The sequence below is a fragment of the Pimephales promelas genome, chromosome 2 (genome assembly GCF_988280905.1).
Source record: "Pimephales promelas chromosome 2, fPimPro1.hap1.1, whole genome shotgun sequence".
NCBI lineage: Eukaryota > Metazoa > Chordata > Actinopteri > Cypriniformes > Leuciscidae > Pimephales > Pimephales promelas.
Window position 1 is genome coordinate 6426029 of NC_142770.1, and position 21576 is coordinate 6447604.

At 37.3% G+C, this 21576-nt stretch overlaps 3 protein-coding genes across 5 annotated transcripts in view; 1 reads left to right on the forward strand and 2 right to left on the reverse strand.

The window, feature by feature from the left end:
* LOC120492897 (piggyBac transposable element-derived protein 4) overlaps positions 1-8648 on the reverse strand; it is a 95562-nt gene extending 86914 nt beyond the window's left edge. For 2 of the 3 annotated variants that reach the window (XM_039691211.2, XM_089120660.1), the window contains exon 1: positions 8401-8632. The gene's annotated coding sequence lies outside the window, so the exon portion shown is untranslated. Of the gene's footprint in view, positions 1-8400 lie in introns of all 3 variants that reach the window. The other variant, XM_089120659.1, reaches the window with a different exon arrangement.
* LOC148995778 (uncharacterized) lies at positions 454-4683 on the forward strand. The gene is made up of 6 exons (XM_039691224.2): positions 454-808; positions 1017-1343; positions 1891-2199; positions 2786-2905; positions 3008-3069; positions 3325-4683. The coding sequence occupies exons 1-6, from the start codon at positions 760-762 to the stop codon at positions 3373-3375; spliced, it is 918 nt and encodes a 305-aa protein (XP_039547158.2). The 5' UTR covers positions 454-759; the 3' UTR covers positions 3376-4683.
* Positions 8649-11169: 2521 nt separating the features above from the next.
* On the reverse strand, positions 11170-21467 carry LOC148995779 (uncharacterized). Its single transcript, XM_089120690.1, has 3 exons — positions 21149-21467; positions 15774-15907; positions 11170-13594 (listed from the first exon to the last, which is right to left on the reverse strand). The coding sequence occupies exons 2-3, from the start codon at positions 15844-15846 to the stop codon at positions 11694-11696; spliced, it is 1974 nt and encodes a 657-aa protein (XP_088976816.1). The 5' UTR covers positions 15847-15907; positions 21149-21467; the 3' UTR covers positions 11170-11693.
* Positions 21468-21576: the final 109 nt, after the last annotated feature.

Below are 21576 nucleotides of genomic sequence, written 5' to 3' on the forward strand. Positions count from 1 at the left end.
TAGTAGACATGAAGGTGCAATAATTTTCCTTAATATTAATGGTACTTTTAGAACGTGATGGAAACACAGACAGAAACAGGTCTGGGGGGAAAAAAGTTCCTGGGACAAATTTTTCCAGGTAATTTTGGTGGAAACCCGGCTTATGGCTGCCTTGCTGTAAATGAGTGCACAGACAGATGAGTGCACCTATCCATACTATTTGCATAGTGCATGGTTCTTTAGAGTAATGATAAGAATATTGAGTATTGAATACACAACATATAATCCAATCCAATATTAGGCAACTTGTGTGTGAAACTTCTGTGCAAAATGTGAAAGAACACTAATTAGAAGAGGTATTCACAATAAAGTTAATCTGAAGCTCTTTTTGTTCTAGAGAGGAAGGGGTTTATATCTGATATCACAACAAAAACGGTCGAGAGAGACAGAGAGCGGAGGGGGAGGTATGAGTGGGAGGTATGAGGGAGGGTGCGTGTGTGTGAAGTATAGTGGCTATACGCCTAGATCCTTTTTCAGAACGGACTCAACTGTGAACCCAGTGGAATCTTCATTTGATTATTTTTTTGCTTTGTGAATGTTTTTAATCCTTATTATGGATATATTCTTTTGTTATTAAAAATGTGATAGAACATGTGAACCACACCTAAGAATGGAAACTATTTTTCCATCCGGAAAACCGGATCGTTGAATGTTTTTATTTTTTTTTCATCGCATACACTCCTGTTTGGCTGTATATCGTTCATTGAGAAATTCAGAAAAATGAATCACAGTGGATCTTTCTTTGGTCTGTGTTTAATGCTATTGAATGGTACGTCATAAATACCCTTTGAAATAATAATAATAATAATCTGTCATGTTTCTATTTTATTTGTTTATTTGTCAAGGGTCAGTTCCTAAAGTTTTCTTAGTACCCTTTGCATTGTGTTATATTCAGTGCAATCTTTTTGTGCTACTTAATCTTCCTAATATTTTATCATGAATGTTTCTTAGCCCACTTAAAGGAAGCTTTTTTTCAGGTGTGTTTGGCGCTGGTACAGATGAAGTGAAGTCAGTGTTAGTGATGGAGGGAGAGTCTGTCTCTCTAAACACTGATATTACTGAAATACAGAGAGATGATCATATACTGTGGATGTTTGGACCTCAAGAGACTCGTATCGCTGAAATACATAACCAGGTGATCAATTATTTTAATAGTGAGAGATTCAGAGACAGAATCCAGATGGACAGTCAAACTGCATCTCTGACCATCAGAAACATCAGATCTGAACACACTGGACTTTATAAACTACAGATCTTCAGCACCAGAGGAAATTCATTTAAGAGATTCAATGTTACTGTCTATGGTGAGTAACTCATTCTCAGGATGATTCAGATGGTGATGATACTCAAAAATAAAACTTCTCCTGATTAATTAATTAACTAGCAAAAGTGAGATTGAAACCTATTTTCTGCACTCAGTTTATTTAAATTGTTCATTTGCTATTCTTTCGCACTTCCTGAAGGAAATGCCAGCGCAAGGAAGCAAAACAATAGTGTGGATATTTTAACAATGATGGTTAGAAAAGCTGCAAAGACACATTTAGAGAAAATAGAGATTAATAGCAAAAATGAAAAACAATCATAAGTATGCAATCAATATGCAAATACAACAATGTAATGCTGTTCGTTCCAATTTGACAGCACCAGTAAAAGTTAATGGGAGATTTTATTCCTTTCATATAATCTATCATTTCTATCTTTTCTGAAAGTGTGGAATTGAAAAATAGAACAACAAAGGCAGAGTCTGTATGTTGAGCATGCTGATTACAAATCCAGTACAATACTGTGTTTCAAATAATAATTATGTTTACTTATCACGGTGTCATTGATTTTTATATTTATGTTCTCCAGCTCGTCTCCCCTATCCTGTTATCACCAGTAACTCTTCTAACTATTCATCATCATCATCATCATCTGAACATTCATCAAAGTCCAGTTGTTCACTAGTGTGTTCAGCTGTGAATGTGAGTGATGTGACTCTCTCCTGGTATAAAGGAATGAGTGTATTGTCCAGCATCAGTGTGTCTGATCTCAGCATCAGTCTCTCTCTACCTCTGGAGATTCAGTGTCTGGATGATTCGTACAGATGTGTAGTGTCTTATTCATTCACCAACAGAACTACACACCTCAACAACACCAATCTCTGTCATCCATGCTCAGGTATCAAAATTATCTTCTTACTTCGTAAATTAATAAAAATCGTGTGTTTGTTTATAGCTTTTATTTAATATCCATGAGCTTTGAGGTCATTTAAAAAATATATAGATATATAATATAGAAAATATTTTCTCTTAAATATTGACAGTTCATTGTTAGCAGATGTTATCATATATACAAATGTTTGTCTAATAAAGAGCTCTGTTGAATGTTCCTCCTCCTACATCATAAACAACTTCTTCCGAATAGCAGGTAGATGAACATGTGTGACATTTATAATAAACTGAAGTCTATTGGTGTTTATAATAAAATTACATGTCTTCGATATTTCCCACCCAAACATCCTGTTTCAAGGAAATAACAGTGAAACCGACGGTGTTCATCAAATAATCTTTAATAGTTGTAAATATAAGTTATGAACTTTATAAACTAAAGACCAGATAGATAGTTGGACTGTCAAAATATTCAAGTACTTTACTTAAACGCCTGCTATGTTGAAACTTATATGTTAAATCACATTTGGTTTATTTAAGATTTAGCTGTACTATATTCAGATTACAATAATGACTGTTTTCTCTGTTCACTACAGTACCAGTCCAGCGTTCAAACTTCATGACGGTAATAGCTGTTACTCTAGCGCTGCTGGCAGCAATAGCCGTCGTTGGAGGTTCGATGTGCCACAGAAGATGTAAACAACCAAGAAAAAAAGGTAAGTAATGATGTCCAAATATATATTTATTTATTTTAATGACCACTTCAAGTTAATTAAAGATGTTTTAGTTTATTAAATGTCTGATTTTTATAAAAACAGTTAAACGTCATGAGGAAGAGGTGCTTTACACTACTCCAACATTCAGTAATCTTCAGAGTACGGTAAGATACTGTATATTTTATTCTGTGTGAACTGTACCGGGTTTTAATAAGTAAACTCCTTCGGCTTCTTTAAATTCCTGTCGGTAAGGTGTGTGTGACTGAGCATGTACTGACATGCATCTTACCGGTATAATGGTTTTTATCACTCATGTGTGGGAGTTAAAGCTGTATATATGCGGCCGTCACTTGTATTCTTCAGTATGGCTCGTCTTTTTTAATCTTCTTGGTCTGATTTTTGGTTCTGTTTACTTGCAGGACATCGTTGCAGCAGATCACACAGTAGTGTATTCAACCGTTGTGACATGAATGTCCAACTGTTTTTTATTGTTATACTGAAGGTCAATGCCATGAATTCTAGCAATTCCCCCAATCTGATCACTATCATTAATGGTTTCATTACATTTCATTTAAGAGCAGCTAAAGTTAAAGTCTGAAGTCAGATTAGTAAAGTCATTTTTGTTAATGAGTCTCATTGTTTAACTCCACTTTTTATACCAGTCCAGTATTTCCATAAATAATATATCAGTGTTAAATGGATAGTTTCTAAAGGTGGCACCGCTCAGCTTGATATTGTTGTTAAAACCTTTTTTTTTTTACTAATGCAGCGTTTGTTGTTGCTTGTTTTTGTTTTTTTAAATATACTTTGTGTAATTTATTATGAATACGTCTATATTTAATTATTATATATTTTTGGTGTTTATTTTTGCATAGCTTTTTATATTTTATTTTATTACTCTTTCATTTTTGTAATTTAGTTCTGTGTTAGTTTGGTATTTGTGTGTGTTGTCTTTGTTGACCGCTGCAGTTGTGCTTTTACTGGTGTTTAAACATATTTTAAAATTTAGGAAGATCTAGTTTACATTGCATCTCCACCCTCATCCTAAAACACACTTAAAAGATAATCCTATATATTTTATATGGGGATAATTAACATTCTTCTAACATTCCTTGTGAAGCGTAAATTGTAATTTCTTGATGACTCTTAAGTGAGGCTTTCTCTGTGGCTGTCTATGCTACCCCTGGAGGACGCAACCTTCTAAATGAGACATGACATCCTTTACGATCAATGAATTAGCAACAACACCTGGTGGATTCATCAAAACAAGGTGCAAAGTTGCTTCCCAGGCCCTTTATCCTCTCTGTTCCTCAGTGTTGGAAGGAGTTTCCAGCCTCCATTGATTATTAGACCATCACAACGGTTGAGAAACCAACCCTTCCACAAACACAAAGGCACTTCCTATTCCTAATAATATCTTCTGTTCTTCCTTCCAGTTTCAGTTCTGCTAAAGCCCACTTGTTATATTCTTATATGATAAATTGCTTGTCATGTTTCTCATTTGAAAGGCACTTGTTTGGATAAACCATAGAGATTCACACATTAACTCTCTATTACAGGGCAGATCTAGAACAATGATGAATGCACACCAATGTGACCGACAAAATAACTCATTGTGTGAGTAATAAGAACAACCAGGTGTTGTTTTGTCTCATAACACTGTAGCCATTCAGAATGTGTCAGTTTCCCTATTTCCAAAATGTTGTAATCTGCCGTGAGATTCATGGATGAGCAATTCACTGTATGTAAATGTGAATAAAGTCATCTTCTCTTACCGATAGGTGATGTAACGGAAGTTAAATGGCCGCCCACTCAGGGACTTCCAAGCCCACTACTTTTTTCGATTCACCCCCTCTGCACTGTTTCTTACTTTGAACTCTGACGTGGTGGTCACATGATCTCTTGAACTGTTTAAAGCTAACGTTTCATCACAGTCCTTCCCAACAGAATTATGTTCTAAGAATGTTTTGCTAATGCTCATATTAAGTTATAAAAATTCTATTTATGGATATTTTCCGAACATTCTAATTATCCAGTTTTCCAAATTTTTTAAAAACTTTTTTTTTTCTTGGTTTTGGAACGTTAAGGAAACATTCCATTTTATCAATTTGAAATTTTTATGGGATGTTACTTTTGAATGTCCTTTCAACATTCTAAAATAAGTTACATCACATTTTTTTTACGTGAATAATGTATAAATAATGTTTTCAGGCTAACACAAGATCATTTTTATTAACAGTTAAAGGGATACTCCACTTTTTTTGGAAATATACTCATTATACAACTCCCTCAGAGTTAAACTGTTGAGTTTTACCGTTTTTGAATCCATTCAGACGATTTTCTGATATTTAGAAGAATATCATGTAACCTGACAGTTTCTGGTCTCATTGACTTCCATAGTATATTTTTTTCCTACTATGAAAGTCAATGAGACTGGTTACAGGATATTCTTCTAAATATCAGAAAATCATCTGAATGGATTCGAAAACGGTAAAACTCAATTGTTTAACTCTGGGGGAGTTGTAAAATGAGCCTATTTCCAAAAAAAGTGGAGTATCCCTTTAAGACCTCATAACTGAACAAACATTCTGTTGCTGAAAATCCGTTTGTTCAAAATTCAAGAGAGTTAAGAGAACTTTGTTGGAAGTTTATCTTGTTTGTAGTTTATCTTTTATTGACAGAGGAAACAATATACTCCAGTATCATTTGAGAGTTAATGATTGAAGTTTTACTGCAAAGCTTTCTGTCAAATTTCAGCAGAATGCTTTTGTCTGATTTATAGCCGAGCAGAAAATGTGTAGATTGGGCTGAAAATTTCACTTTTTTGACTTCCATCCAGTTAACCAGAAGAGGAAGAAAGAAGAACTCGGCTAACAATAATTTGACTGCCATATTTTGCATATCCAAATAATCCTGTGACAGACGAAGACATTTGCATGCATATTGCACGGCAAGAGTAGTGAGTGTAAAAACAAGCTAAAGCTCACTGAAACACTGATCTAAGATATTGAACCACAAAATGTCAATTTATGTGCACATCAGTTCATTTGCAATGGGTTGAAGGCTGATTATTTTCTTTAAAATTCGTACATTTCACGGGTTTCCTCTATGTGATCATTTAATGGTTTTAGCTTAAAAATATTTTTTTTCACCTTTTTGTCATAAAGCGTTCTTTAAAAATGTAGTCAGGAATAATAGATAACCCACTGAACCTTTTTTTCTAAGAGCGTATAGTGTTTTACAAGCACTGACTCTGTCACGGGTGGTCGAAGCAGACGAGGAAGTAGGATCCATTTGCAGCATTTCTTTTATTACACAAACTCTAACGTTCAGACTCAGGAACAGAACAACTAACGAACAAACATTAAGGACTGAACTAACAATGAACCAGACACACAGGTTTAAAAACAGGGGTAGACAAGCTAAACAAGATAACAAGAGGGCGTGGCTAATTGGAAACAACTGGGGGAAAATAATAAACATAATGGGGAGCAGCTAAACATGAAACAAGACAAGTTTGTGTAATAAAATAAATGCTGCAAATGGATACTTCCTCGTCTGCTTCAACCACCCGTGATAGAAGGACTGAACCCAACGTGGATCCAGCAGATATGTTAGTGGTGGGCAGATCGAGGCTTCGAAACAATCCGACACCAGTCTCAACGGTGACACCTGGTGGTCACAGGCAGGTGTTGATCTGAAACCTTGACAACGAGCCATTCAATTGTTTTTATTTTTTATTTTCTAATATGTGAAGCTTGTAACCTCTACGCTCCTCCCTGTGCATAATGTTATTTTGGTCATTAAAAATTAACATTAATAAAAGAAATCAAGCCACAATGTCTCACTTTTTTTTATAGATTTTTATTCTAAAATATTAATTTCTCTGCTGTCGAAAGACTCAGCCTACTTCTTTTTTTACAGATAATTTCTCCAGCCTTTGAAAAAATCCTCTCACAAAAACCCATGAAGTCAAGATGCGTTGACTTCACTTTTATACAGATGTGCGATGTGTGTTCTGTTCCCGACCATGCGGACCATGCCAACTGTCGAAACACTTGTGAAACACTCTGAAGCTTCATTTAGCCGCAGTCACGTGACATGGGTGTTTTGAATCACGCTTCGTATCAGCGTTTCGAAACATCGGTGCTGTGTCCCAATTCACATGCTATCCGTCCTAAATAGTATTCGAAAATAGAATTAGTACTCCCCGAATCGTAGTGTGTTGAAATGAGTGTTCCAAAGAGACCCGGATGGTCTACTATATCCGGTCAGAATGCGAAGTGCAGATCGATGCACACTCTAACGGCTGATATTGCCCACAACCCATCGCGCGTTGGATAAGGATTTGGTTAGAACTACAAACACGAGTGAAGGGTGTTAAAAAAACTACAAACATGGAGGACGAGCGAGTCGGGCGGTTGTGTATAAAAGTTTAGATAAAGGGGTTTATGTTGTGGTTGTTAACCAGTTCTTTAGTGTTAGCTGTTGTCGTAATACTGTTGAAAAGTCACGCTTGTGCGAATGCCTGGGCTGCCGCGTGTTCTGTTCTGTTCCGTTCTTCTTTAGTAAAAATACGTTTATAACCATTAACTTTTAAATGCATCATTACAATCAAATTGCAAAAACATGAGGAGGGTGAGTCTCCACAAGAAAGATAGGCGAATTGGGACGCAGCAGGGGACTTCGGGATCTCGTAAAGCTTCGGAACGTGAGTTTTGCGTCAGCCATCCCTACAGATTGTTACTTCCGCCCCGATGGAGGAATATGTGATTGTGTGGGAGTTTTTTGAGTTTTGCCATGGAGTGGACGTTAAGGACACGGTAAAGGCAGGGTAGGTAAAAATACCCCAAAAATATTTTTTTTCCAAATTTGTTTAAACTGTCTTTATATATCAATGCATAATTAAAAAGTAAGTAATCTGGAAAAGAAATTATAAAAATCGAGTGTCTGTAGTCCTCTCAAGACTGTAATAAACATAGCTCATTATTCCATTAACTTCCACCCCCTCTCTCCCACCACTTCTCGGCTCCTTCCAAAGCCACGCCCCCAAAACACATGAACGTGTGATGCTGACTGCTCCACTGGAGGACGTGTTTACATGAAGACAACATATGCAACAAATGCAAAATGCAACATAAAGACATAGATAAACATATGTAGAGCATATTACAACAAACCAAACGTGAAAAAACGGGGCAGGTAGAGCTCACGGTGAACATAGGAAGAAAGTTTAGGCAGAGGGTAAAGCTTGGTATAAAAATAGATCCCCTAAACTTTTTAACCTAAAGTTAGATTTGGTGAAATTAAACAAAACAGCTTTCAGCTGTATATATGCCTATTGATTGTTTATCGTCTCAACCCTGGCTCCCAAACAGTAACGTTAAGCCAGTGTATATGCTACGTAACGTTAGCTAGCTCTATTAGGTATACGTGCTAGTGATACATGCTTCATGAAAAAATAAATGCCATCAAAATGAAAACAGCAAGATTACCTGTCCAGCAGAATTCACGTTTTAGCCCCTTGAGATCCCTCAGTTGTCAGTTGACTCTCGTATTTCTTGATTTATCCAAAGACTTTTTGTTCGTAGCCTTTTCAAATACGATCTTCCTCTTTTAAATTGTTTGACTTCGCTGCCTCTATATGCAGGTACTGAGAATTTGAACTGTTCTTCCTATGCCATAATTATTATTACTAGCATGCCTCTTCTAACGGGCGCGCGCATTTGGACTGTTCCTTTATCTGCAGAGGTGGTATCCATGGGAGGGAGAGTGACAGTCCCCCCAGCCAATCACGTCTTTAGTCCCGGATGGAATAATGAGCTGTGTTTATTACAGTCCTGACAGAACTACAGACACTCGATGTTTATCATGTCTTTTCCAGATTACTTACATTTTAATTATGCATTGATATATAAAGACAGTTCAAACAAAATTTCTACCTACCCTCCCTTTAAAGGACATGTTGGCCAGGGTTCACTTTAAAATTAATTTTTGATATGTTATAGCTTACCTCAAGGGAATCCAAGATGTAGGTGTCTTTGTTTCCACAGAATTTTCAATTTTGACGCCTTAGACACTCAACGAGCGAATGATGACAATATATTCATTTAAATGCTAAACATACAGTTGGTATTAGCTTAATAATAGGCCCCAAGTGTATAGTACAGTTCCAAATTCAGTAAATAATGAATCCACATGCTGGTTTACAGTGAGTCTTTGTTCATCAGATGCTTTTATTCTTAATATTTTAATACAAGTAACTCTGAGATGTGTCAGAGCTAGCACCAAGAGCTAAAAATGAAATCTGTTGTTTTATTCAGAAGCAGAAGTTTATTAAAATGACGTCAGGTACAATGTTCACTAGATAGTACACTATGTTATTTAAAAAAGTCAATGCTCTTTATTGCATTGGTTTGTACAAAGAGAAGTTGTAATTGGTAGGGTTTTATTCCTAACAACATGCACAAAAGCATCTACAGAATTTAGGCAACAAAACAAATCAGCAACTCGAGCACCATAAAATTTTTTTTTAAAAAACTCCCCACACCAAAGACACACTATATACAATGGCCTGAATTAGCATTAAACCAGATGACAATCTCATTATCAAATTGGAAATAGTTCCCTCACAAAACACTTAATTTAAAGGGTTAGTTCACCCCAAAATGAAAATTAAGTCATTAATTACTCACCCCCATGCTGTACCAACCCCGTAAGACCTTCGTTCATCTTCGGAACACAAATAAAGATATTTTTGATTAAATCTGAGAGCTGGATCAGTCCTAGATAGAATGCCTAAGGGACTGGCTCTTGACGGCCCATAAAGTCATTAAAGAAAAGGTTTAAATATTCCATGTGCCTACAGCGGCTCAATTATAAGTTTATCAAGCGACGAGACTACTTTTTGTGCGAAAAAAACATAAATAACGACTTTATTCGACTATTCTATTTCTTCCTTATGGGCGCATGCGCGAGAACTGAGACGAGGACGTTCTCCTTCGACTACTTTTTGTTACCGGCTGCTCACCGCTTAGGAGTATTACCGCCACCTACCGTATAAAATGATGATCCATATATAAGGCGCTCCGGATTATAAGGAACACTGTCGTTTTTTTAGAAGATTAAAGGCTTATATGTGCACATTATAGTGCGGAAAATACGCTAATTGAAAAGCGTATGTACAGCGCGCATCTTCCTCTGCTTGTAAACAGAAAGTTTTGCGCTTCCAGCTATATCAGCACATCATCTTATACGGTAGGGGGCGGTAATACTCCTGAGCGGAGCAGCCGGTAACAAAAAGTAGTCGAAGGAGAACGTCCTCGTCTCAGTTCTCGCGCATGCGCCCATAAGGAAGTAATAGAATAGTCGAATAAAGTCGTTATTTATGTTTTTTTCGCACAAAAAGTAGTCTCGTCGCTTGATAAACTTATAATTGAGCCGCTGTAGGCACATGGAATATTTAAACCTTTTCTTTAATGACTTTATGGGCCGTCAAGAGCCAGTCCCTTAGGCAGTCTATCTAGGACTGATCTAGTTCTCAGATTCAATCAAAAATATCTTTATTTGTGTTCCGAAGATGAACGAAGGTCTTACGGGGTTGGTACAGCATGGGGGTGCGTAATTAATGACTTAATTTTCATTTTTGGGTGAACTAACCCTTTAAACATGAACTGCTATCAAACACAACTTTCCGATGCTCTTTGAAATTCAATGAGAAATCATAATCCTCAAAATACGCATCGTTAGAATCAGAGGTGGCGAGTCGTGTTTCGCCTTGTGAAGATTGTGGACTGTCGCTCTTAGCAATAACGGTACCCTCACAATAACGGTAGAGATCCACTTTTGCGGCAGCGGCACGACAGTCGCGTGTTGTCGCGACGCCTCCCCACATTTGTACTTTGATGGGCGTGGTTTTGAGCCAGCGGCCAGTCTAGAACAGAGGACCTTCGAGAGACTTCCCCCCGTCTCCATATGCTCTACTTCTATTGGATAGTCGCGGCGCGTTCAATGGAATCCATTTGCATAAAGATGGGCATCGGCCAGCTTTTTGACGCGCAGCATTTTCCAAATGAAGCGCCGCCTTCAAAGTCACGTGACGTCACCCAGAGGAATAAAGAGACTTCTGTCGCACCACGCTCCACTTTATTCCTCTGGGTGACGTCATGCGACTTTGAAGGCGGCGCTTCATTTGGAAAATGCTGCGCGTCAAAAAGCTGGCCGATGCAAATGAATTCTGTTGAACGCACAGCGACTATCCAATAGAAGTAGAGCATATGGAGACGGGGGGGGTGAAAGTCTCTCGCACTAGCCGCTGGCTCAAAACCACGCTCATAGCGGTAAACTTGAGGAACGCCCATCAAAGTACAAATGTGGGGAGGCGTCACGATAACGCGCGACTGTCGTGCCGCAAAAGTGGATCTCTACCGTAAGTCAGTCTTGATGGTTTCTATAATTTGGTCTGATTGTTCATCGGCTCTCAAAAATATATTATCACCATTATTTTATAGATAAAACAGAGGGTACTAAACAGAGGCACAACATTCTCATGAAAGAAAACCAAGCATATTCATCACCCAAGCAAGAGAAAGATATACAGTAGGTGGCGGTAAAACTAGGAGACGTGAATATTTTTAGCTTTTCAAACACTGTTTTAGCTTAAGAAACAACATTTATTGGTCCATTCATGTCTGATTTTGTCCTGATTTATATGGTATGTTATTGCTCAACATGTCATTCATGTTTGCATTTGAAAGAGCTGGATCTGAAGATGAATTCAGACATGATTTCATGATTTCAGACATTTGTTTTTTGTATGATTGAGTAGAGAAGAGGAATGAGTGAAACTCTCGCCACATGGAATGCAGTGATACGGTTTCTCTCCAGTGTGGACCCGCTCGTGTGATTTCACGTTTCCTAACTGAGCGAAAGTCTTCTCGCAGTGTGAACACTTGTAAGGTTTCTCTCCAGTGTGGGTCCGCTCATGTTTTTTCAATGTTGTTGACTGACTGAATCTCCTGTCGCAGTGTGAACACTTGTAAGGTTTTTCTCCAGTGTGAATTCTCTGGTGCAGTTTCAGTTCAGCAGCTGTAATAAAAGTCTTTTCACAATCAAAGCACATGTGATTCTTCACACCGATGTGTATTTTCTGGTGGGTTTTTAAATAACCCAGTTGTGAAAAACTCTTTCCACACAGAGAACACATGTGAGGCTTCTCACGTGACAAGGGTTGCTTTGTATGAACTTTTTTTAAGTGGCTCTTCAGGTCTGATTGCCAAAAAAAGTCTTTACCGCACTGATCACAGTGATGTGGTTTATCTCCTGAATGATAACGTAGATGTAATTTAAATAGGCTTATATGTGCGAAACTCTTCCCGCACTGATCGCATGTGTACGGCTTCTCTCCAGTGTGGATTTTAATGTGTTTATTAAGGGTTGATTTTTGCGTGAAACTCTTCCCGCACTGATCACATGTGTGCGGCTTCTCTCCACTATGGCTTTTCATGTGATATGTTAAACTCTGTTTGTATGGGAAACTCTTCCCACATTGATCACATTTATGCAGATTCTCTCCAGTGTGGGTTTTCATGTGATTATCAAGGGTTGATTTTTTTGTGTAAATCTTCCCGCACTGATCACATTTGTGTGGCTGGTCTCCATTGTGGATCTTCATGTGTTTCTCAAGGGTTGCTTTTTGCAAAAAACTCTTCCCGCACTGATCACATGTGTGCCGATTCTCTCCGGTGTGGATTCTCATGTGTGTTTTAAAGTGCCCTTTTTGTGTGAAACTGTGCCCACACTGATCACATGTGTACGGCTTCTCTCCAGTGTGAACCCTCATGTGTCCTTTAAGGTGTTCTTTTCGAAAGAAACTCTTCCCGCAGAGATCACAAATGTGCGGCTTCACTCCACTGTGGATCTTCATGTGTGATGTCAGAGATGTGTAGTGAGAGAATCTCTTGTCGCAGTGTGAACACTTGTGAAGTTTTTCTCCACTGTGAATGTCCTGGTGGCGTTTCAGGTCAGCTTCATTAAAAAAGGTTTTCCCACAGTCAAAGCACATGTAATTCTTCACACCGCTGTGTCTTTTCAGGTGGGTTCTTAATGAACTCCGCTGAGTAAATCTTTTTCCACACAAAGAACACATGTAAGGCTTCTCCTTTGTGTGAAATCTCAGGTGGATTTTCAATGTCTTTTTACAAAGAAATGTTTTATCACATTGATCACAGTTAAATGGTCTTTCTCCAGAGTGCAAACGGAGATGTGATTTAAGAGTGTACTTATGTCTGAAACTCTTCCCGCACTGATCACATGTGTGCGGTTTCTCTCCAGTGTGGATTGTCATGTGTTCATTTAGGGCTACTTTTTGTATGAAACTCTTCCCGCACTGATCACAGGAGTGTGGCTTCACTCCAGTGTGGATCTTCATGTGTTTCCTAAGGTATTGTTTTAGTGTGTAACTCTTCCCGCACTGATCACATGTGTGCAGCTTCTCTCCGGTGTGGATTTTTATGTGAAGTTTAAGGCTTAGTTTGCTTGAGAAACTCTTCCCGCACTGAGAGCAAGTGAAAGATTTGTTTGGTCTTCTTTTCTGTGAGTGACTCAAAGATTTATTTCCTTTCTTGACATTATGATGTTGCTCCTCCGCTTCACTCAGTTCTTCGCTCTCCTCATTCTCCTCCTGCAAGTCTAAAATGAAAGTAAAAAAGTTTGTAAATTATTAAAAAAAAAAAATCAAAGAGAGAGATGTGAAGGGGTAAAGTGAACAGCAGAAAGTAGACAGACGCTATACGAAAGACAGCGAAACAGCGAGAGTCCTGGTTTTCTCATGTGTAAATTGGCAAGACAAAACACATCCAAATGATAAACTTTCACTGGTAAAAACTTAGCAGCTGTAAGACTGGAAAACTGGTTAAAGAGAAAATATCTGACCAGTGCCCTCTGAAGACAAATGCTTGCAAATTAACATTTGACACCCTACCCCCTTTTCTCTGAACATCTTATCTGCATCTTCTCTCTTTCTCAGTCAATAACACTGAAAAACTCACTCAAGAATATGGTTTTAATGTGAATCTGATCATCTTTAAGAAGTGTTTGGAGTCATTTTGATGGTCTCATGGTGACTGGTAATAATGTCTCATTCCCAAAGGTAATAAGGTTTTTAAGAAGTTTAGGAATCACTGTCACACAAAGGAGGTCATTGTGGTCTTTAAGTTAACACCTTCTGCCTTGTTGTCTGAATACAATTTACAACCAAGCAAATGGTCTGCGCCCAATAAGCACGTTGGGGGAGATTCAGTAACTTTCCATTGTATCCTGGTGATTAACATATCAGGTAAGGTCTGGCTATTTAAGGGGTGCAGCGGGAGAGCTCGGGGCTGCCTTTCTGTATGAGATCAGCCCATGATGTTGTGTCTTCAAGGCTCAGCTCATGTAGACTAATATGTTGGGTAAAGTTCTTTGTTCTTTGAAACATTTAATGGTTTGCATTGATTATCTTGTAGAATTGCAATAATACACTTACCTGACATAATAAATTGTTATATTTGGCTATTCTAACAGACTTTGACTTTATTTTCATTAGAGTTAAAAGGAATAGTCGGGCATTAACTACTAAATGATGCACAGATATCATTGATAAACCTTTTCATTTTATGGAGTCAGATGAAACGAGTTAATACATAAGATTAAATGTGTTGCATTTAATTAACATCACTTTGCCATGGAAAAGACGGAACACGCTTGAGACCTTCACCACGAATCGAACCCCGCCATTTGGATCGATTTCGTGGCCCTTTTTACAGTAAATCACACGAATTACATGAGTGTCGAACCGTGGGGACTGTTCTATCAACTATACGATATCACACTTATCATTACCAAATCTTACCAAAGATGGAGAAATATTGTACTCCAGTAAGTCGATTATTTTTACAGCACATGTGCACCAGGTATGTGCACCCCTCACTCACTATGAATAAGTATTTGGTTCATTTACGCTAAATGTGCCTTCCAGTTGCCTATTCAGGGAAAAAAATATATGTATATATATATATATATAATCTTTTAATTTTGATATATTAATAGATGATTATAGAGGAAAACAACAAATGAAAAAAAAATCAATCTACAACAATTCAAAATATATTATAAGGAAAGTGCAATGTTTTAGCGCAGCAAAAAAAAAAAAAAAAAAAAAAAAAAAAAAAAAAAAATCGGTCACACATTTAGTGAAATGCCAAATTTAGTGGGGGAAAAAAGTGAACATAAGTGATGTGGAAATCTGGTTAAATGTTACAATATTGCTATTTGTATTCTTAAATACATTCATGGAAAAAAATGTATTACATTAAGTTTTATATTTATATACATCTAAGCTATTTATAAGATTTAGATATAGAAAGTTATATATAAATATATATTCTCTCTCTCTCTCTGAGTGAGTTTTACCATTGCTGACTATCGTAACAGAACAAGACATGCTGTTTAAATCCTGAATGGAGGATGACTGAGAAAGAGTTTCTAAAAAATAAATATGAATCTGTCCAACACAATAAGCTATTGAATCACATCGGAAGACTTGGAACGTAGTGCTCAAAACATTTGCCTTTTGTGGAGCTTAACAGTAACAACCATGAGTACACAAAGTGTTGGATTTGGAGCTGATAGATACTGAATATTGGATCAGTGACAACCAATATAAATGTTTCATTTCAGTTCCAGGATATTTTCTACCCAGTTTATTTTACTTTAACTTTTGTTATCTCTATAACCTTTCTTTGACTACAACCACAAAATCTGTTGAACTGCTTGAAGTTTTATAACCTTAAATGTTCTTCAACATAATCAATCCAAAATAAACACCAACCTCTTTGTTCTTCAGTTTCTTCATGTCCCATCCTGCAGGATTCTGGATCACTCATGTTCTCGCTGTTCTCCATCTTCACTGGAATGATCCAGCATTTATTGGTGAACTGCTGTGGGAGGAGCTTCACTGAATCACTGTGTGGGGGGAGGAGCAGATCAAATTCACAATTGTACACATTGTATGCATTTATGTTCATCTATCTAAATGTGCATTTGTACAAGAAATGTAGAAAAACATGAATAAATACCATAATCAAATATAAAGATAATGTATGAATATAAATACAGGATAAACTAACTCAGAAATGAATGTACATATTACTAAGCAACATACAACACATTTAGATGTGATATTTTTTATTAATTGTTTTTTAGTTTGTAGTTGTTTTTACATCAAACATGGTTTATCAGAGACTATATATTGTATTTTTAAAAGCAGTGATTATGTAGTTTGTGTCAGTCTGTTCACACCCGTGAAATGAGCTTTAAGTGTCAGTTTACAGGTGATTGAAGTCATCAGCATAATGAATGAGCTGAAAACTATTCAACTATACACATTCACAATAGAGGCTTTTAGTAGCTGTTGAAGGGTTGGGGTCAGAATCCCTTGCCTCTTCAATTCAAGTATACGTATATCCTTTTTATAATTACATTATTCTTATAATAATCACTAATCAAGTTATAATCATTCCTGTTTTAAGTCTACTCTTATGCATGCCTCTTTCATGAATGTCTTATGATGTCTGTGACTAATCTGTAGTGGCCCCGAGCTAGACATTAAATACAGGCTCGTTATATGTTAAGCCAAAGAAGACCCTCATTATGTGATCCTGTTTGCCGGCTGAATGACCCCATTAAGGGGCAGAGGTCAACTTCTGTATGGCTCTATGATTTGTCTCACGAATATTATACTTATATCTCTTAAGAAATAAAGTAATTGTCATTTCTTCTCTTTCCAAGGATGGAAGGTTGTATCAGAATGTTGTGCGTCATCTGATATGATAGTAAGAACTTAGGCCTGTACAATCTTGCTAGGTCTATGTTCCATTATGCTTTGGTGTATGTTGAATGTTCTGTGCAGATCTCGTGATATGGGCACCAGGGCCCGTATCCCTAAAGAATTTTTGTACAAAAAGTGGCTCCTAGCGGCCAAATTGCAAGAAAATTCTCAGAGTCGTGACGTTTTCTTAGAATTTCCCCTAAAAGTGACACGAAAATCCCAGTTAATATAAAAGCTATTCCTCAAGATTCCTAGCGCTTAAAAGGGCTCCTAAGGCGAGATCTGCTAAGAGCAGGGAAGAGGACTTTTAGTGGCTTAGGAGTTCCCCTAAGCAGCTGCACAAAATGGCCATTCTCCATTTTCTGTGTTTGTCGGATATTTGTTAACAAGCCTTCATAAATAGACCAGCCAGCAATCACAGACATTGATAAAAGCTGAGCCGTGTTACCCTCTTTAAGACCACACTGAGTTGTAACGTTGCAATTTCTACTTCTTTAAAGGGTTAGTTCACCCAAAAATGAAAATTCTGTCAGTATTTACTCACCCTCATGTTGTTCCAACCCCGTAAGACCTTCGTTCATCTTCGGAACACAAATTAAGATATTTAAGATATTAAGATCGCTCCTGCATACAGTCCATAGGCTTCTTGAGGGACTGGCTCTTGCTGTCCCCGAAAAGTCATTAAAGACATCGTTAAAATAGTCCAAGTGACTTCAGTGGGTCAATCTTAAGTTTATCAAACGACGAGAACACTTTTGTGCGCAAAAAAACAACAAAAATAACGACTTTATTTCAACTATTCACTTCCTTCTCCATGGGCCTGTAGTCAGTTAACGTAGTGTGATTGCGTAGAGCTATCACACGTAGGCTCACTATTGGCCGACGCTGGTCATGTGTGTGTGATGCGTGTGACGTACAATAACAGAAGCTTACGCTATTAAACTAGTAACCTGACTCGCGCAGAGGGAGAAATAAACGAATAGTTGAAATTAAGTCGTTATTTTTGTTGTTTTTTTGCGCACAAAAGTGTTCTCGTCGTTTGATAAAGTTAAGATTGAGCCCCTGTAGTCACTTGGACTATTTTAACGATGTCTTTAATGACTTTTCGAGGACAGCAAGAGCCAGTCCCTCAAGAAGCCTATGGACTGTATGCAGGAGCGATCTTAATATCTTAAATATCTTAATTTGTGTTCCGAAGATGAACGAAGGTCTTACGGGGTTGGAACAACATGAGGGTGAGTAAATACTGACAGAATTTTCATTTTTGGGTGAACTAACCCTTTAAGGATAGGCCATCTTGTTTTCAATGGGGTCCATATTGTGAGCTTAGAATTATAAGGTTCTATCTCCACTTTTGGTCGAAATTGAGTTTGACATAATCTGATCCATTAGGTGTTTATTAATGCCTGTGTGGTGTTATTTTTGTACAAAAAAAAAAAGATTAATAGATAAAGCTATAATAGAAGATTATACTACAGTACATAACAGTTTTAGCAGCTGGGATGTAAAAACTTTGATGCTCAATTAATATCTCAGAACTACCCTAAACGGAGATAGAACCTTATAATTCTAAGCTCACAATATTGGAGTGAAAGTACAAAATATGCCAGCTAGGATATTAATAAGACACGAGTCATTATTTGAACAGGGTGTAATGAGCTTAAGTTTTCACATAGATTCTAATGTTAGGCTATAACCCCTACAGCTTACGATTCATTTTCCAGATATTTTCTTGAATGCGAAATATTATTTACAATTACAGTCTGCATAAGATTAGAGTGTATAATTATGTTTATTGATTTGAGGGTATATCCTTTGCTCATTATCACCAAAAGTTCATTTTCATCAAACTTGTAGGATCAACCAATCACAGCTTTTGAAATGATGACTCATACCTAGCAACAGGGTCAACCACACCTCCTCACTAAGATAGGATTTTCCCTCCATTCCTTGCTCAGAGTTCACTGAAAATGTTCTGGAATCACTTCTAAGCTAAAACTCCTGGCAAGGAATTTTTAGGTTAAGTTAGGAGCTCTCCGAGAGGATTCTCAGAAACTTTAGGGATACGTGCCCAGGTCTCATGACGCTCTTCGATGGCACCCCCGAGGTCATTGATGGATTCTTCGTGACTTGGATGACAGCTATCAAGATTGATGTCAACATGCCCTTCTATCTATGTATAATTGTTTAGATTGTATGTTCTCTTAGCCAATCAGAAGTGAATGTTTATGTAATGTATGCCCTTGAAAACAGTATAACTGGTGTACGATTTGCGTGTAAGGTACGAGTTAGCTTGCGACCTCCTCGTGAGACTTTGACGCTGGCTTTACCAATTGAACTGCAAACTATTCTTCAGTAAATTTTTCTCTTTGATTGCACCTCTCGACTCCTGGTCTCATATTTCAACATCTCTGGTCCTGGGCTCAAATCTGATAGCTCCCTATCACTGTTAATAATGACACTCCTGACACAAGCTTTACAGGATCATCAGCAGAGATCTGACTTTATTTGAGTCAGGATCTACTAAAAATATGCTTTGTCATAATGTTGTTTCGCATAATCTGAGATGAATAAAACGTCAGTACAAAAAAAAAAAATGCAAATACATATGGCACCCATCTTTTTTTCTGCTTTTATTTGAGACAACTGTACAGATAAATAATAGCCTACCCTAACAGTGGGATAAGATATTCATTTGAGCCTAAATTTAGTTTGATTTTCCAATAACTATAGTAATAAAAAATATATAGCCTATCATTTATTCCTCACAGACGCAGCATAAAATATTTAGTAGTTTAGAAATGTAAAATGGGTATTCAATTTCATTTTAACCATATTTATTTTATTAAGTATTTTATAATTGTGTAAATATAGAAAGCACTGTAAACTTCCAATCTTATTCCACAAGAGTGAGCCAACGCGGTGCACATTATAGACATCTTCCCAAACACAAAACACTTTTCACAAAAGAGGTGGGTAGTATCTTATGTTGGGCGGAGCAATAAATTATATTATCTCCGACTACGCCACCTGAGAAAGTTCATCTCAAGAATTTAAAGGAGTAGTTCACTTAAAAAAAAAAAACTTTTGCTGATAATTTACTCACCCCCCATGTCTTTCTTTCTTTCTTCAGTCGAAAACAAATTAAGGTTTTTGATGAAAACATTCCACCATTTTTCTCCATATAATGGACTTCAATGGGAACCAATAGGTTCAAGGTCCAAAAGACAGTTTCAGTGCAAACTGTTCAAAGGGCTTTAAACGATCCTAGACGATGAATAAGGGTCTTATCTAGCGAAACGATCTGTCATTTAAAAAATAAATAAAAAAGTTTAAGTTTTATAAGCACAAACGTCTTGCTCTGTGATGCACGTTTGTGACTCTCCTGTTCAATCTCATTCATCAAAATGAATGAGTCTATAAAACTAAAACTTTGTTATATATATATATATATATATATATATATATATATATATATTAAATGGCCGATCGTTTCGTTTGATAAAACCCTTATTCATCGTCTGGTGTCATTTAAAGCCCTTTAAACAGTTTGCAGTGAAACCTTGAACCGTTTGGTGGCCAGTAAAGTGCATTATATGGAGAAAAATCCTGGAATGTTTTCATCAAAAACCTTAATTTTTTTCGATTGAAGAAAGAAAGACTTGGACATCTTGGATGACATGATGAGTAAATTATCAGCATAAGGTTTTTTAAAAGTGAACTACTCCTTAGTTCCTTAGAAAGAGCAGTGATATGCAAAGTACAACTTTGATACACTTTGGTACAACAAAATACAACTATAATTAATTAATACAATTCCAAGAAGGGACCAACCATTTGGCCCCAACCCAGTTGTCACAAATCACAACTCAAAGAAACTGTATTAAATTAAATAAAGAGGTCACTAAAAAATTGGTCAACTGAGACACATGGATTCACTCATCTTAACCATTGAAATCAATTAAAGAAATAAACACAAGAACTACATCACACTGAGCCTATAAGCCCAGAAAGTTCACTTTAAAACGAGCTCATGGGAAGCGTCTCAGTCCGTATAGATGCGAGATAATCAGTGCAGTGGAAACAGTTTATGATGAAGTAAGATGTTGGAGCAATCAGCACTTTAGGATGAGGCACAGAGCATAATACCTACTCATTCGGAACACAGCTATTGCCCTTAAAGCGTGCCTAAAAATAAAAACAGAAGTTGCACTGCGATTCATTCACCCTTGGCTTCACACTCGAGCAATATACTCAGCAAAACATGCTGTCCCCGGATCACTATCGCAAACTATGCGGTGTCTGCGACAAAACTCATAGGCAGGAACACAGCTACATGAAATATAGTATACAGATTAACTTAGTCAGATACTCACTCAAAGCGACCCAAAAGCACCGTAGCACACAGCAGCACAGCCAATGGATAAGCAGCTTCAGCGGTGTTTATGGGCAACCCATTCAACAACACTGCACTCCAGTAAAGAAAGCAGCAGCGCGTGAGGGATGACGCACATCAATGAATGAACTCGCAACAGAGGCCAGGCCATTGGCCAAACCTCAAACAAGTAGGAGGGGCACATACATACATGCAGTTGTGCCCATAATTAATCATACCCTGGTAAATATGATAAAAAATGGCTGTAAAAAATAAACCTGCATCGCTTATCCTTTCTTATTCCAACCTTCCTGTGAAGTAAAAGAATTGAAAATGGGGGAGTCACGACAAGTCAAACCACGAACGACGTGCTGAGTGATCTGAACTATGTGAACGGCGTTCGGGGATCGACTTATCGAGACTATTTTC